Here is a 15,922-nt window from a genome sequence, read left to right on the forward strand (position 1 = left end):
AATGAGGCGGGACAAGAATGACACACACGTGAGTACTGTCCCCTCGCCCTCCGCCTCTCACTAAAGGACATTGCAGTCTCGCCCGCTCTTTCTTCCCTGCCCTCACCTTTTAAAGGCTGACTTCTGGGCCACATGGGGCCTGTGCACTGTGGGGGCACAGAGCCGAGAAGAGGGAGGGTGGCACGGAAGAACGGAGGTGCAGGGGCTGAGGCTGGTGCGGGAAGAGGACTCTTAAGAAAGCCTGAGAGTGTGACCTGAGGAATTGAGGGGTGGGGCACAGGGGTGTGAGAACCGCTTCAGGGCCCCTGCATGTTCTCTCAAAGAGGCTGTTTGGCAAAGGCAGGACTTGGGGGGATTGAAATCCTCATTGCATTGGTAATTGACTGTTCCTGGCTGACATCCTGCTTGGAGACTGGACCCCATGAGTCACTGATGTAGTCGGGTTATGAAGAGTTAGAGACACGGATATAGGAAAAGAAAAGCAGGGAGAGAAACGGAGACAGAGAGCAGAGGGCATGGGGAGACGAAGAGAGACAGACACAGGAAGGAAGAGCCCCCGTGTCAACACGCACCTCATCCTGGTCCCGCATGGCGTTCAGCTGCTCCAGCTTCTTGGCCCAGTAACGGGCCTCCTCCTCGGGAATGTCTGGAAGGGGAGTCCTGGCGGTGAGCCCGGAAGCCCCCGCCGTCCCCTCAGCACCCACCCAGTGCATCCTGCAGGCCTACGGGGCCGGCCTCCAGTGGGTGTGGGGACACGGGGCACCCGATACCCCTCCCTGCCCCGCACTGCCGTGGGGATGGGTGGGCAATGGGAGGGAACGTGCACCCTGGCGTTACAGTGGCGGGGAGCCGTGAGTCCTTGGAGGGACGATGTGGGGGAACCAAGCTGCTTCCGGGAAAGGTGGAAAGGCCTCTTGCTGTCTCTGCCTTTGTTTGTCTCTACTGCCTCTCTCTGTCTCTGTCTCTCTTCTAACCCCAGCTCACCCCTGAAGCCGAATACCTCACCAAGGGCCAGCCAGGACAGCCCAGACCTGCGTCCCCTGGGTCAGGAAGCATTTGCTTCCCACTGGCAAGCTGCGGGCGCTGGAACGTGCTCTGCACACAGCAGGCGCACATCTCAGCTAACTCGCTGAAACCCAGAAAATTCACTCTTCCGGGGAGGGGACACCCTGTCCTCAAAGTGAGGCTCACAGGGACCTACCCAGGCCTGACCATTCTCCTGGGGCTGGGCAAGGGTCCTGCGCCCCGCAAACTCACCTAAGGGCAGCTCGAAGCGGGTGTCAAGGAGGATGCGGTGGAAGGTGGGGTCCTTGGTGCCACAGATTTCACTGTCTGCCATGATGACCTGGGAGTCCAGAGTGAGCCACTCTCCAGGGCCCTCCTGGGGGCAGGGGCGATGAGGACAGGGGTCAGGCCCCAGGCGCGGCGAGGCAGATCAGCTCCCTGCTCACATGGGTTGTCTCCCTCCCCCCACCTCACCCGCGCCCCAGCAGCCAGGGCCGCACCTCCACCTCACGGATAAGGAAACTGAGACTCGGAGGGAAGGCCCCAGCCCAGGGCAACAGGGGGACTTGTCCAGGGAACCCAGAGTCAAGGATCCAGAGAGAGGGCCCTGTGGAGTCAGCGAGGCAGTTACGAAGCCACTCGCATTGCTGAGAGCAGCTACACAGCCCTAGCTTCACATAAAAGCCCTAGTGCTCCCACAATCCAGCAAGAAGTCCTCCCTCAAGTGAATGAACCGGTCCCCCTGAGTTCAGGGACATAAACGCTTCCACAGGCACGGTCCACTCTGAATTTCAGTTTCTTTCTCTCAAGTGAGGATGATGTTCTGTGGAATCTGCTTTCCACAGCCCCAGGGAGAGGCTGGTAGGGGAGGAAGTAGCAGTCTAGGGTCCTCTGCATGTATGGGGGGGTGGGGGTTAGGGAGGGCTTCCTGGAGGATAGCACATGGGGGCCGAGCTTAGGTGATGGAAAGGACACTGGAAGCCCAGGGAACAGCTTATGTGAAGGTTCAGAGGCCTCCCTCAGGGCCCGTAAGGGGTGGAGGCTGGGGCATGGAGGGAGAAGAGGCTGGCAATGTGAGCGGGTGCCGTCAAGAAGGCCTCCCAAGGGCGATGTGGAGCAGGGTAGGAAAGGGTCCTCGGGTAACAAGATTCTGCTGGGCTCAGCATAAGGGAACGAGGTGGAGGGGGAGGCCAGGAGGCCCAGGTTGTTATCTAGAACCTTCAGGGCTTGTGTGGCCTTCCTCTTGCACAAACTGCTAATTGCCCGCAATATCCCTTCCTCTTTCTTCCATAGGAATACATTTTTAGCTGGGTCCAGGGCTGTGGAGTTTAAGGCTACATTTCCCAGACTCCCTTACAGCTAGATGGAGCCAAATGTCTAAGTTCTGGCCAATGGGATGCGAATGAAGTGCCAAGAGCAACCTCCAGGTTTGGCCTTTAACTTGAAGGGCAAACTCCATCCTTTGCCACCTTTCCCTCCTCTGATGGAAATACAACTGTAATGGTGATCCTCCAGCAGCCATCCTGGGCCATGAGGTGGAAGTGCATGAAGGAAAGAGCAAATAAGATGGAAAGAGTTCAGACCCTGGTGACTTTGGAGCTGCCACTGCAGCCCCAGATGTCTACAGGAACACTGTCAAGGAATGGAGGTAGATGTCCATCTCGTTTGGGCCACTGGCCTCTGGGCCCCTCCCAGGCAATTCCTCCCCAACCCTCAGCCCACCACTCACTTCATTGGACTGGCGGATGGTCCGCAGGGGGATCCACACGGTGCCCACCATCGTGTCCCAGATGAGACCCTTGTTCCACACCTCCACGGTCAGCCCTAAATCTAGGCGGTTAATCTCACTGCGGAGACAGGGGAGGGGGCAGGAAGGGGCAGGAGTGAGAGAATGGAGACTCGAAAAGCCAGTTCCTTCACCATAGGGTATACAGCCAACTGAAGTTCAAACCCAGGCCTGGGTGGGTCCTGGCCAGGAAGGTGACACAGCGACCCCTGTTTAACAGATAGGGAACTGAGGCCAGGGGCTATGTGACGTGCTCAGGGCCTCACAGAAGAACCAGGGTTCCAGGCTGGATGGAAGGGGAGAGACGGATGGCACATACTTCCTGCACTCCAACTTGCCTGGTGCCTCCTCAAACCCTCAAACCTCGAGAATGCTCTCTAAGCGAGGGAGGTGCCCGAATACCTTTGTGGCTCCCTGTTATGCCAGGATAAGGGCACCTGGGTGCCCCCATTCTTCCCAGTGTCATCTTTATCCAGTTGCCCCGGGACACCCCTGAACACATGAATGACCCCATCCCTGAGCACTTTCCCCTCAGGCCCCACTCTGGATTTGGGGATAAATAGGCAGACTTGGGGGGAAACCTTGGTGAATGTCCCATTCACTGAATTGACCAATTTGCCAAAGATTTATGTTAAGGAACGTTCTTGAATATAACTGTTGACTGTAACCTGGTCATTCAGCTATTAGCTTTCAGGGAGTTTGGGGACCACCTTGTCCCTCCCCGCTTTATGTCTTCCTGAGAATTGTAGGGCCAGCTCCTCCCTCCCTTCCCCAGATGCTCCTCTGCTCCAGGATCCCAGCTGGGTCCTCTCATGGCCTCCAGGGCTGACAGTCCCCAGCCAGGCTCTGCGCTGCTCAGGGGTGGAGGGCTGCTTGGGTCCAAACCCCTGCTCTTCCAGGTAGAGGCTGCATGACACTGAGCAGGTGGCTTAGCCTCTCTGGTCCTCTGTTTCCTCATCTGTAAAATGAGGATTACAGCAGCATCCTCCCTCCTACTGTTGTGGGCAAATTGATTTAATCGAAGCCTTAGCAGAGAGCACGGTACGTGTTCCCATCATCAGAGCAGGCAGGGTGTACTATGAGGAACTGAATGGCTCCAGGTCGAGAGGAGGGTCTGGATCATGAATTCATTCAACAATCAGGCAAATAAGTGTTGACTGTCAAGCCCCGTGCTTGGCATGGGGGTCAGAGTAGTGACCAACCAGGCCCTACCCTCCTGGAGCTCACAGTCTGGGGTCGGGGCCATAAATATGTCCAGAATTCACACAAATGGCTAAAATAACAATTGGATGTAAGGCCTGAAATTACTCCTCAATTGCAGCTTGGCAGTAGTGGTCAGGGAAGGGACACAGCTGAGACAGGGAGGATAAGAAGGAGCCAGCTGGGAGGGGCAGGGGGGAAAGAGCAGGTGCAAAGATCCTGGGGCAGGAACAAGCTGGCTGCGTTGGAGGAGCCTCGCAGAGGGGGCTGCGGCTGGGGCAGGTGAGCCAGGAAAGGTGGAGGGAGATGCTGGCGGGAAGTTAAAGGGGCCAGGCCTCGTCGGGGGCTGTGGCAAGGAGAGTGGGTTTTGATCTGAGGTTGATGAGCCACAGGCAAGTTTGGAGAATGAAAGGATGTGATTTGCAGTTTTAAAAATATCCCTCTGACTGCCTGGAGAAGAACAGATTGCGAGAGGCAGATTGCAGCAGGAGGCCAGGGTGGAGGCTGGTGGCACTGCAGACGGGGCTGGTGGCATCAGAGATAAAGGGAAGTGACTGGATTTGGGAAGTGCTTTGGAGGCAAAGCCGATGGGTAGACATGGGGCAGAAGGAGGGGGAATGGAAGTCCCAGACGACACCCCACCCGGGTGTTCAGCTCCGCCCACTGGGACCAGGAAGGTGCCCGGGGAGGGGCGGTGGCTGCGCAGGACCAGTCAGACTCACAACATGAAATCCTGTTCCCAGCTGGGTTGGCTGCCCCGCACAGCGATGGTTGTGCTCTTGACATTCTGCACCTTCAGGGTCACATATGTGTTGAATTTCTCTGTGGTGGCGAGAGCAGGGTTAGTGCGGGGGCTCAGGCACCCCTGGTGCCCCTTCCCAAGCTCTAGACACTCTGCTGTGACCCCCCAGGGCTGTGTGTGCTCAGCCACCCCAGGCCCAACACACTGCTCTGCTTGTGGGTGTCCCTCCCACTCCCAGGCCAGCTCCCAATGTCCCCCCCTGCCAAGTCCCTCGGAGCATGAGGGAGTGGCCTGGCGCAGGGAGACGTGAAACTTGGGGATGTCAACCCTGCTGCTTGAAAATAACTATGTCCAACAGCCTTGGTTTTTAGCTAGAAAGACTGAGGCCCCAGACAGGACAATAGTGACTATAAAAAACGCCAACACCTCTCTGAGCCCCACTTTCCCCACCTGGAGCCTGATCTAAGAGACCCCACTCTACCTCTAAGGGTCCTGGGGAGGGCTATTGTCTCAGAGTGAGCCCCACCCACCAAGGGGTTTTCAGGGGGCGGCTGAGGAGATTGCTGGGACCATAGGCCACATCTGACACTCTTCATGACGCTTAGCAGACACACAGCCCAAGTCCCCCACCAATGACTCAGACCCCCTTCCTGGTCTCTCCAACAGATGGAGAGACAAACAGACAGACAACATAGGACAGGACAGGTATAGAGGCCACTTACCTTGGGCACCATCAAACTTGGCTTTTTTGACTGTGGAGAGAGACAGAGATAGGGAAGGGAAATGGGGAGAGAGACGGGGAGGAGAGAGGCACCAAAATGGAGACAGAGCAAGAGAGACAGAGAGGAGCGGGGTACAGAAAGAAGCAGGGAGAAGCCAGAGGCAAGGGTAGAGGGCAAAAGAGAGATGCGGAGGCCAAACAGGAAAGAATAAAAACAAGATAAAGACAGAGGCGAAATCAGAGACAGAGACAAAGAGACAAGGAAAGGAGAAAAAATAGGGAGAGGAGGGAGGCAGGGATGAGAGGGAGAGAGAGAAGCCATCAGACAGGTGAGCAGAGGCAGACCTAGGGGTGGAAGGAATCTGGACCCTGGGAATAATCCCTGCCCCTCCTCCCTCCATATCAAATCCCCCTGAAGCTCCTCCCCTCCATCTATGCCTTTACCCTCAATTGAACAAGATTTAAAAGAAGGAGCTGGGCAAGTGGCAGGAAAGGCCTCTCACAGGAAGCCCTCCAGGATTGCCACAGAGGGAGGAGGGCGGTTGGGAAGGAGGGGGGTGTATGGGGGAGAGGGGAGAGACAGCCTCCAATGATGCCGTCCCCCTGTCAAGCTAGCAAGACTTCTCCTCCCACTGTCCAGCTCAGTCTGTCCTGCCAAACACTCCCAAGGTTTGGGGTTCGATATTCAAAGGGGACTAGAAGAGGTAGAACAGGACATCCTAGTCCTGACCAGGAGGTTGTGAGGGCTTGTGTGGTCCCATTCACCCGTGAAAGGTGCAACCCAAACATACGTCGGGGTCCTGTGTGGTCTAGTCCTTTCAGATTTTACATACCCCACAGCCCTAACGATTCAAAGCAATTCCAGCCTTCCCTGGCTTTTCCCACAGGATACTGCACTTTCATTTTCAACAGCCCTTGCACCCCGCAGCTGCCCCCAGCATCTTTCTCCACCATTCACCCTCCACCTCCACCTAAAATCTGTTACCAAACGGCCCTCCCTCCCTCTTTCCGCATTTCTGCTACCTTTTTAAAAAAAATTTTCAAATGGATATTTTTATTTGAGTAGGCAATACACACACATTTGACAAAATCAAACTAATCCAAAAATTATACAATGGGAATAAAGTTCTTTCCACCCCAGCCCTCGCTCTCCCTCCCAAGTGCCATCCACATTACCAGGTACTAGAGACAGGTAGTCTGGCGTCGGCCGTCATGAGCACAGGTGCATTATTTTCTTTCCTACACAAATAGTAGCATTCTACACCCTCTGTTGACCTCTGTGTTTTTTAGTATGTTTTGAAGAGTGGGTGCAAGCAAGTTGGAGGATAAATTTCTAGTAACAATTGTGGCTCATTCTTTCTTCTGTTTTGAGAGTCACGTTCAGCCTTTTTCTGGGCAAATACCACGGCCTCCCATCTTGTTCATGTCTCTGCACCCATCACCTGATTTCCCATGAAAGGAAGGAGGTGGGGTGGTTCTAAATACTTGTCCGTAAACACTGTTTGTTGCTGGGGGGCAGGGGTGCTGCACGCGGGGCTGGCTCACAGAGCACTGAGCCAGCGCCCCAGAGCTGCAGGGTGAGAGCCTCTCCACGCCTCTGAAAGACCCAGTCTTTAAATGCAAATGACTGGGCATCATATTCCCCCAACCCAGGGCCTGGGTTTGAGGGGTAGAGTGACCTCCGCAGAGCCCTGGGCTGAGCACTGGGAGAGGGTCAGGTGGGGTCAGGTCTGGGTTACCAGGCTGTGTGGCCCCGGGAAAGTGGGCTCTCCTCCCTGGGCTCCCATCTCTGTCTCACTCAGACTCAGTCTCCCTGCTCTTCTAGATCTGGCTCTGTGTGTGTGTGTGTGTGTGTGTGTGTCTCCTTCTGTGTCCCCCTGTATCGTCTGCTGCGGCCACCCTCTCATACCCAGCCCAAAGGAGCTCACCCGCCCGGCTCCTGCCCCTGGGGCCGAGGGAGGCACAGGGGCACTTAGGACTGTGTGCGCCAGGCGCTCCAGCTTGCGAACCTGATGACCCTGAAGCGGGGTGCGCAGGCGGGGGGGGGGGGAGTGGATGGTGGGAGAGCCTCAGATAGGAGCTGGGAAAGGCGCACACACAGAGGGACACACTCGGGGAGGAGAGGAAAAGGAGGAAGAAGGGGGTGGAGATAACAAGTCAGGAAAGTCAGTGACAGACACAGAGAGACAGAAGGAGGGAGACATGCAGATTTCCACCAGGGAGGGCAGGCGGGGCAGAGAACTGGCAGAGCTGGGAAAAAGGAGCTGGACAGAGGAAGCTGCGGGGGGGTAGAGGGCAGGCCCTGGGGGCACCGAGGGGCTGTCAGCGCCTAGCTCCGTCCCACCCTCCGCGGGCTCCATCCTGCAGTTCCCACCGTGTCTCCTTTGTACAGATGGGATCAGGGCTCAGAGAGGAGGCCAGCTGACCAGTCTGTCCTCCATCCTCTCCTGGCAGGGAGTTTGGGGGTGTGTGGTGTCTCTTCTTGTTTCCCTCCTCCCATTCTGTTTCTCTCCACTCCTGTCCTTGTTTTTCTGCCTCCTTCCTTCCCTTCTCCCTTTGTCTCTGTCGCTCTTGTCCCCACTCTTTTCCCCTCCCCGCTGTCCCGCTCCCTAAGCCTCTGAGGCCAGAGGCACCGGGCTTGGCTGGGGGCCGGCCGGCAGCGGGAGGCTGCTGCAGGGACCCAGCTCCCGGCCCCCGGGCCGCTTCAGGGGGTCTAGGGCAAAGATTTCAACCTACATTCCCCTCGGAAACTCAGGGAAAGGAGGGGGGCTCAGGGCGGGCACGGGGCTCTAGGAGCTGGAGGAGACGCCTGGGGCGGGGAGAGGACTCCGGGAGCGGGAGGGGCACGGGGGGGCAGTAGCTGGAAAGCGACCGGAGGAGAAAGGGGCTTGGAGGAAGGAGGGGCCGAGGGAGGGGCCGGCAGGGCTCAAAGAAAGGACCGAGTCTCCTTCTCTCCCTCCCTTCCCGCCCCTCCCCCCTTCACTCCCCTTCCCCCGCCTCGCCACCGTCTTCCGGTCAGTACGTGGCTTCCCGTCGGTAAATGATCCCGAGTCATCGTCCCCTTCACCACCATCACCGTCGCATCTGCGCCCGACACCTTCCCCCGCCTTTGCCGGGCAATGGGGTCACTGGGGCGGATGTGCCCCTCCTCCCTCGCGAGCTCCTGGTCACACGCAAGAGGCTATTTATAACCAGGGCGCAGAGGGCGCGGGCAGCCGGACCGCTGGGAGCGGCGGGTCGGGCGGTGCTGCTGCTGACCGGCGGGCGAGGGACGCCGCGGGGGACAGTCGTCAGGCCGGTCAGCAGCCTGCGCCGCGCCTCCGCGGTGTCTCGGGCCCTTCGGCGCTGACAGATGGATGTGGCTGCACCGGTAGACGCTGGCTACAGCAGAGTCGGCGGAGTCAGGAGCAGGGGCAAGGGACTCCTATAGGCGCTCGCAGGTCCTGGGCCTCAGTTTCCCCATCTGGGAAATGGGGAGAGGTAGAGCTAGCCGGTCTCCCTTCTTCCTGCTCTAGTCTTCCTTTCTCTCCCTCTCTCTCCCCCTTCTTCTTCATCATTATTAGGATCAGCCTTATTACACTATCACTACTACTGTTATTAATAGTATCATTACTATTTTTAAAAGAGACTTTTATTTATTTATTTTTAGAGAGAGGGAAAGGGAGGGAGACAAACATCGATGTGTGGTTGCCTCTCTCGCGCCCCCCCACCGAGGACCTGGCCCGCATCCCAGGCCTGTGCCCTGACTGGTAACCGACTGAGCCACACCAGCCAGGGCTCATTACTATTTTTATTTGGTTGGGTTTTAAATGTGCTCCCGGCCTGGAAGGTGGACTCCGGTGTTGGGATACTTGGTCCCTGACCTGCCAGGCCTGGGGGTGGGGGTGGAGTAGAGGATTCCTGCCCTTAGGAGAAGCAGCTCAATGCCCCCTCCCCTAAAGGACATGCTTACTGGGTGTCAGAAGTTACTACAAGGCGGAGGGCCGAGGAGGTGGGGGAGAGGAAGCCTAGTGAATTCTGAAATAAATTCTGGAATGTTTGGTAGTTTCATATGTGATATTGATGGCAGACATAAGCTTTGTGATAAAGACACTGGTCCTGCTGGTTTTGCATCTGGGAAGAACTCTTCACCTACCAAAGACAGAAACAAGCCAGAGCCTTGTAAAAAAAACCACATCAAAAACCTTGACAAGGGATTTCTGTCTCTTGTTTATCAGGTATCGCTTAGAACGAGGCCTGGTCTATAGCAGGTGCTCATTAAATAGTGTTAAATGAAGAAATGACGTCATTCCTTCCTCAGAGCTCTGCAGTGACACCTAGCCCAGGGGCGCAGGCGCTGCCCAAGTTTCGGAACTCTAGCAGCGCCCCTCCTCGCTGTCCACGGTGCTGACGTTCGTTTCTCCACCCCAGAAGCTGCTCACCGCACTGGCGCGACTTCCGCGCGCTGTCCACGGTGCTGAACTCGCCGTCCCGTGTACGTCCAAAGAACTTGGTACCTCTTTTACTACCTGTGTGTGTACTCATGAGCCCTCCTCAGCCCTGGGGACACAATGAGCTCTCAGGAAATGTCTTACACCCATGGGACCCCTTGAAGAAAGCTTTTAGGCCCCATGAATAAAAACAGCATCATTGTTTTTTTTCTGTCTTTGGCTCACACTTACTAAACCTTTCCACAGAACAAACTTTGTGCTGACGGCTCTGTGCACCTCATCTCATTGTAGAGTTCCAGGAAACCTAATAAGTAGGAGCTATTAGTGTGCCCACTCTATAGTTTGGCACACTGAGGAATGAGGAGGTTATGGGCCTTGCCAGGAAGTGGTGGATTTCGGTATTCAAACCCAGACATGCTGGACTCAGAACGTCCTGGTTGGCACCTCACAGAAGAAGCCCATTGTATGTGGGAGAAGAGTGAGGTGCAGGCTATGGGAGCATCTAAGATAACAGCCCTGAAGATGAATCAGAGCCAAGCCTGAAGTGCATCCTATGAAGATGGTGACAGCAAAGACACGAATGCACAGCCTTCCTGGCTGGGCAGTATTAGAAATGGGGAAGCCAGGGGCAGAGGGATTTGTGAGGGCTTTTTGGGAGAGGGGCAGGAGAATAGCCATGATAAGTGGAGAGATCATATGTCTTTTTACTGAGTGTATGAAGAAAGAAGGCAATCCCAAGACAGATTCTCACCCTATGGAAGGGGCCTGGGTGTCTCACAGGTCTCGGAGGCTGAGAGGAGGTTCAACCTTTACCCTCCACTCCCAGTAGGCTGTGGAGTCAGGCAGCTACAGCTCTGACTCTGTGGCACTAGGCAAGTCATTGGCCCCCTGGAGCCTCAGTCTTCCTCATCTGTGCAATGGCTGTTGTGAGGATTAAATAGAGCAATGAGCATAAAAGCCCTTAATATTGCTTGTAGAATACTGGACAATAGTGCTTTTTGTTGATAGTATTAATTGTGATGCAAACTCATCCTTAAACACATTTGCTAATTTTACACAAAATTAATTCATGACATATTTATGGAGTGTCAAAGACATTGAATGGCCTGGCAAAATGCCAGGAGGCTCATAGGAAGGTCTAGAACTGAATCCACACTACCACAGTTTTGCCCATGTTGTTCCTCCCTTCTTCTTAGCTGATCTTCCGAGACCAGGCAAATAGTGGTGAGGATATCAGGGCAGGCTTCCCAGAGGAAGAGAGCCCTGGATGCACCCCCTCTTCCAGGCTCCCTCAGCCCTTCCTTCTCATTCCCACTCTGACTCCACCAACACGCGGCCAGGAGTAGGGCTGGGGGCCAGGAACAGTGTCTGGCACACAATAGGTGCTCAGTTTATGCTTGCTGAGTAAATATATGAATGATTGCATGAAGGAACCAGGCAAGGTTCTTGGTATTAGCAGCCTCAGGACTCTGTTAAGACCCAGCAAATGAATTAGAGGCAGGGGAGGCAGCAGTGAGACTCCACGTAAATGACAAAATGAGAGGGGGCAGAGGCATGGCCTATGCAGGGTGGTCACCCATGTGTTGGTGTGAGGTAAGCTTGTATTTATGTGTGTTTGCATGTGTACTTGCTTGTGTTACCAGGGCAGGCAGGTGTGTGTATATGGCGGTATATGTGCATTTGTGGAAGGACATGTGCTGTATACCAATGCAGGTGAGTGTCTGCACATATGTGCTGGGTAGTAGGGTATGACTGCATATGGAACTGCATATATGTGAACTTAGGTACCTGTGGGCTTGCAGGTGATGTGTCAGGTAAAAACACACATTGGTGTGTGTGTGTGTGTGTGATGCAGTTTTATGGCATGCGTATTTATTTACTTGCATGCATGTATAGACTTGTGTGAAGCTATAGACATAGGCATGTGTCTGTATGCATCATCATTCACCTGTTCAAAGGCTGCTTTGAGTGTTCAGGCAAGGTTGTCATGTGTGCACACATAGTTTGGCATGTGCTTATGAGTATACATATATATTTATTATAGATTTGGGACCCTAGCATGCATAAATGGGCATACACTTGCATGTTAGGCCATAAGCAGATTTTTATGAGACATGGATATTGTGAACATGCACCAAACACATGTGGATATGTGTATATATACAGACACACATATTGCAGGGACCATGCCTGTGGTAGAAGGCTATGTCCTGTATACATGCATGTGTTCACATGTCCATGTGAACATGTACATTTTCCCATGTATGCAGTTACAGGCATGTCATTTCCATGGAGCCTTGGTGGATCCTGAGCATTTCTGTCCACATAGGGCAAGCCTGGTTAGAAGATGCCAGCTCATCTGTGTGCAAGTGTAGATACGTGTGAGGGGGCCCCTGGTTGGGTGGTCAGGAACTTCCTCAACCCCAAGGATAAGCCCAGCCCATGGAAAGCCCTCCCAGTCCAGCTCCACTGCTGCCCTGCCTCCTCTTCCTCCCCATTCTTCCCCTCCACCATCCTGGCTTCACGGGGTCCCCACCCCTCCTAGCATTTCTCCCTCTTCCCACTTCTCCCAGTTTTCCCCTCAGTGTCTCCCAGCATCATACTGCTCCCCTTACACCTCAGGGTTTTACCTGCCCCACCTCACCCCCAGCCCTGCCCCTCCCCTCGACCTCCCTTCCACTCTGCTGGTGACAGAAACATCCAACACAGTTCTTCCCCCAGGTATTCGTTTCAGAAAGCCTCACCCTTCTTACTGCCCCCCTTCACACCACTCCCATGTCGCAGCCTCCTGTCTGCGTCAGAGTTAAGGGTGAGATGCAACCCCTCCTCCCCAACGAGGCAAACCTTCCAGAAGAACTGAACTCGGAGGATGGGTGGCAGGGCGATGTGGGGGTGGGAAGAGCAGAAAGTCAGTGAGAACACCCACATAGGCCCCCTCCTCCAGTGCCAGCCTCTCAACCTCCTAACCTCTCACCCCACTTCCCACAAGTGCTGGGCAGCTTAGAAGAGGGGAAAGGCCAGTAGGGAACTGGGACCTTCACCTCCCCCTCCCCTTAGGTCTAGTCTATGGAAGTTGCCTGGTGGGGTGGGGGTGGGGGGGTCGCCTCCACCTCTCCATTCCCCTAACTCCATAGGCCAAGAGCTGGATGAGTAGAATTTTAATCTTGTGGGGCCCTCTGCCACCACGAGCCCCGCCCGTCGGGAACGAGCTCAGGGAAAGGAGGCCTCTGTCCCTTTAAGAACCTTCGTCCACGCCGGCCCAGCCCCGCGCGATCGGCACCCGGAAAGCGCGGCAGAAGGGGGCAGGAGGGCGGGGCTAGGTTTGTGAATGGAGCGGCAGGGGGGGAGGGGCGGGAGGGGCGAGGGGGAGGGGCGGCGGCGACGGTTCCTTGCTCCCGCGCCGCCCACCCAGGTCGAGGCCGAGGCCGCGGTTCAGCGCGCTCTCACGGAGACACATACACACACACAAACACACGCGCGCGCGCACTCCCCGCTGCCTGAGGCCCCTGAAGCCTGACATCTCAGACTTGGCTGACACACCTATTCACCCACCCCAGCCTTCCTGATGGGAGTAGGGGTGAGGGAGGCGGACCCCAGTCCTTAAAACCCAAGGTTGAGACCTCCCTAAGACCGGTGCCCTGTTCGCCACCACCTCTGCCGCCCAAGGTCTCCCAAAGCCCCACTCTCAGCAGGAGTGCCTGGGACGCCTGGGTCCCGGACGCTGGCTCGTCCCGCACCCCAGCCTTCCGAGGTGAGAATGGCCAGGCCCCTCCCGCGCCTCGCTCCCTCCTCCACCCCAATGCAGAGCACAGGCCTGGGCGTGGGCCTCGGTGCAGATGGCGTTCTGGCCCCAAAATAGCTCCACCCTCCTCTCCTTCCCTCCCTTAGGCACAAAGTGGGTGAGGTGAGGAGGGGCCGGGAGGGGTGCGGGGGTGGGGGCACTACCCCTCCAGGAGGTCGGCTCCCTGCAGAGAAGGCCGAATACGCGTTTCAAAGAGCTGGATGGGGCGGGGAGCCGGGGGAGCCGGGGGAGCCGGGGAGGCCTTCCGCCCATTCCTGCAGCCCCCAACTCCGGACGCCAGAGGGTTAACTGAAAAAGCGCCTTTTAAGACCCCCAATCACAGACCTGTCAGGATATGTGTGTGTGTGTGTGTGTGTGTGTGTGTGTGTGCAGGGGGGGTCTCCCCAGCTCCTTCACAGTCTTCCTCCACGTCCAGGGCTAGGGGATTACTAGAGCTCGCGGTTGTCCTCCTAATGGCCGGGCCCCCCACCCAAATCTTACACGGCCAGGGCTTGAAGACCCACCGCCGTGTACGCCTCTTCGAATTCCGAACTCAGGCTGCGCCCCTGAAGACACGTAGCCCCTCCCGCAGCACAGGGCTCCTTCCAAGTACCCCGCAGGGTCCATTCCACTGTGCAGCCCTGCCCCTCCCACAAGGACCCCCGAATAGCCTGATCTACACGGATGTCCCAGGCCAGTCCGTTCCCAGGTCTCTGCTGCTGTCTACACGGGCCCCCGCGTGCAGCCCTGTCCACACAACCCCGAGCAGCTGCCACCGGGGCCCCTCGGAGAGCCCAGCTACGTCTGCACTGCTCAGGGGCCCTGTCGCGTCCCCGATGGCTACCCCTCCAAAAGTCCAGCCGCGTGTACTCTACTCAACCGCCCCCGTCCACCCCCAGGAGCCCTGCCGCATCCGCACGGACCCCGAAGCCAGGCGGGTCCACACCGGTCCCCGCCCGCAGCCTCGCCTCCTACCTCCAACGCAAAGAAGAGACATGTCTCCGGGGTCGCCGGCGGACCGGCACCGTCAGGTCGGGCTCAGAGGCCACGGGGCTGGTGCATGGCCAGGGCTGCCGCCGGCGCTCGGCTCACGCCGGGGCCCGGCCTCCGCCGCCGGCCATCTTGGTTCAGCACCGGGGGCGTGGACAGCTCCTGACGCGGCGCTGACGAGGGGCAGACGGGCGGAGCCTGGGGACGCCTGATGCTGCGGGAGCGCCCGTGGCTGGGGCCCAAGGGCTCGGGAAGGGAGGGGCTTTAAAGGGCCTGAGCCGGGTGCGGGCTCCCCAACCGGAGTGGTTGAGGGCGGCCGTCTCCACGCGGTTTCCCTTCTGGTTCTCGAATCTCCTTGAGCCATTCTGTGGTTTCGCTGTCTCTATTCCTCTGTCTCTACGTCTCTGTCTCTTTGATTTTCTTTCTCTGTTTCCCTGGGTCCTCCTGTTCCTCTGAATCTTTGTCTGCGTATCTTTCTCCATCCTGTGTCTCCCTCATCTGTGTCCTAGTCTTTTTCTTTTCAGGCTCTCAGTGTCTCTGCCATGGCCTAAGTCTCTCTCTCTCTGTGTCCCTGTTTCACTCTAAGCTACTCAGCCTGTGAATCTTTGCACACGCTCAGACTGGATCCCATCCTTCACTCCCTTGTGGAACTAGGAAATTCCTATTCATCCGTCAGTGCCCACTTCGAACATACCTTCCACCGGGAAGCCTTCCCTGAATCCGCTAAACTGAGCCTTTACTTTCTGGGCGCCCCCAGACTCAGCTCTTCCACTGATCGGGCGCCGACCCTGGCACAGCTTTGCTCACCACCCTTTCCCACACACCCAGCTCCACAGTTCCACCTGTGCCAGTGCCCTGAAAACCTGTTTGCTATGTATCTCCAGTGCCTAGAACAGTACCAGAGGTCGTGGGTGTAATACAGTTGCACTTTCTACTGCCATATCCCTTCGAGTAAGTACACTATTGATTATTTATCTATTCTTCAGTTGGTGGATATTAAGATTATTTCCACTGCCCTGGCCAGGAGGCTTAGTTGGTTGGAGCGTCGTCTGTACACCAAAAGGTTGTGGGTTTGATTCTTGGTCAGAGCACACATCTAGGCTGTGGGTTCAACCCGCCATTGGAGCTCGTATGAGAGGCAACCAATCAATGTTTCTCACACTGATGTTTCTTTCTTTCTCTCTCCCTCCCTCTCTCTCTAAAATCAATAAACATATCCTTGGGTAAGGATTAAAAAATATTGTTTCCACCTTGGGTTTATTGCAGC

General features: G+C 56.3%; 1 protein-coding gene across 1 annotated transcript in view; it reads right to left on the reverse strand.

Annotated features, from left to right (window-relative positions):
• UNC13A (unc-13 homolog A) overlaps window positions 1-14,775 on the reverse strand; it is a 56,069-nt gene extending 41,294 nt beyond the window's left edge. The window contains exons 1-6 of the mRNA XM_054578702.1: window positions 14,641-14,775; window positions 5,456-5,485; window positions 4,714-4,813; window positions 2,735-2,852; window positions 1,258-1,381; window positions 573-646 (exon numbers count right to left, since the gene is read on the reverse strand). Coding sequence (XP_054434677.1) covers window positions 573-646; window positions 1,258-1,381; window positions 2,735-2,852; window positions 4,714-4,813; window positions 5,456-5,485; window positions 14,641-14,662 — 468 coding nt within the window. The 5' untranslated portion in view covers window positions 14,663-14,775. The remainder of the gene's footprint in view (window positions 1-572; window positions 647-1,257; window positions 1,382-2,734; window positions 2,853-4,713; window positions 4,814-5,455; window positions 5,486-14,640) is intronic.
• Window positions 14,776-15,922: the final 1,147 nt, after the last annotated feature.

Source organism: Pteronotus mesoamericanus, unplaced genomic scaffold (assembly GCF_021234165.1).
Source record: "Pteronotus mesoamericanus isolate MK-2021 breed Mesoamerican mustached bat unplaced genomic scaffold, CSHL_Meso_final contig_502, whole genome shotgun sequence".
Classification (NCBI taxonomy): Eukaryota; Metazoa; Chordata; class Mammalia; order Chiroptera; family Mormoopidae; genus Pteronotus; species Pteronotus mesoamericanus.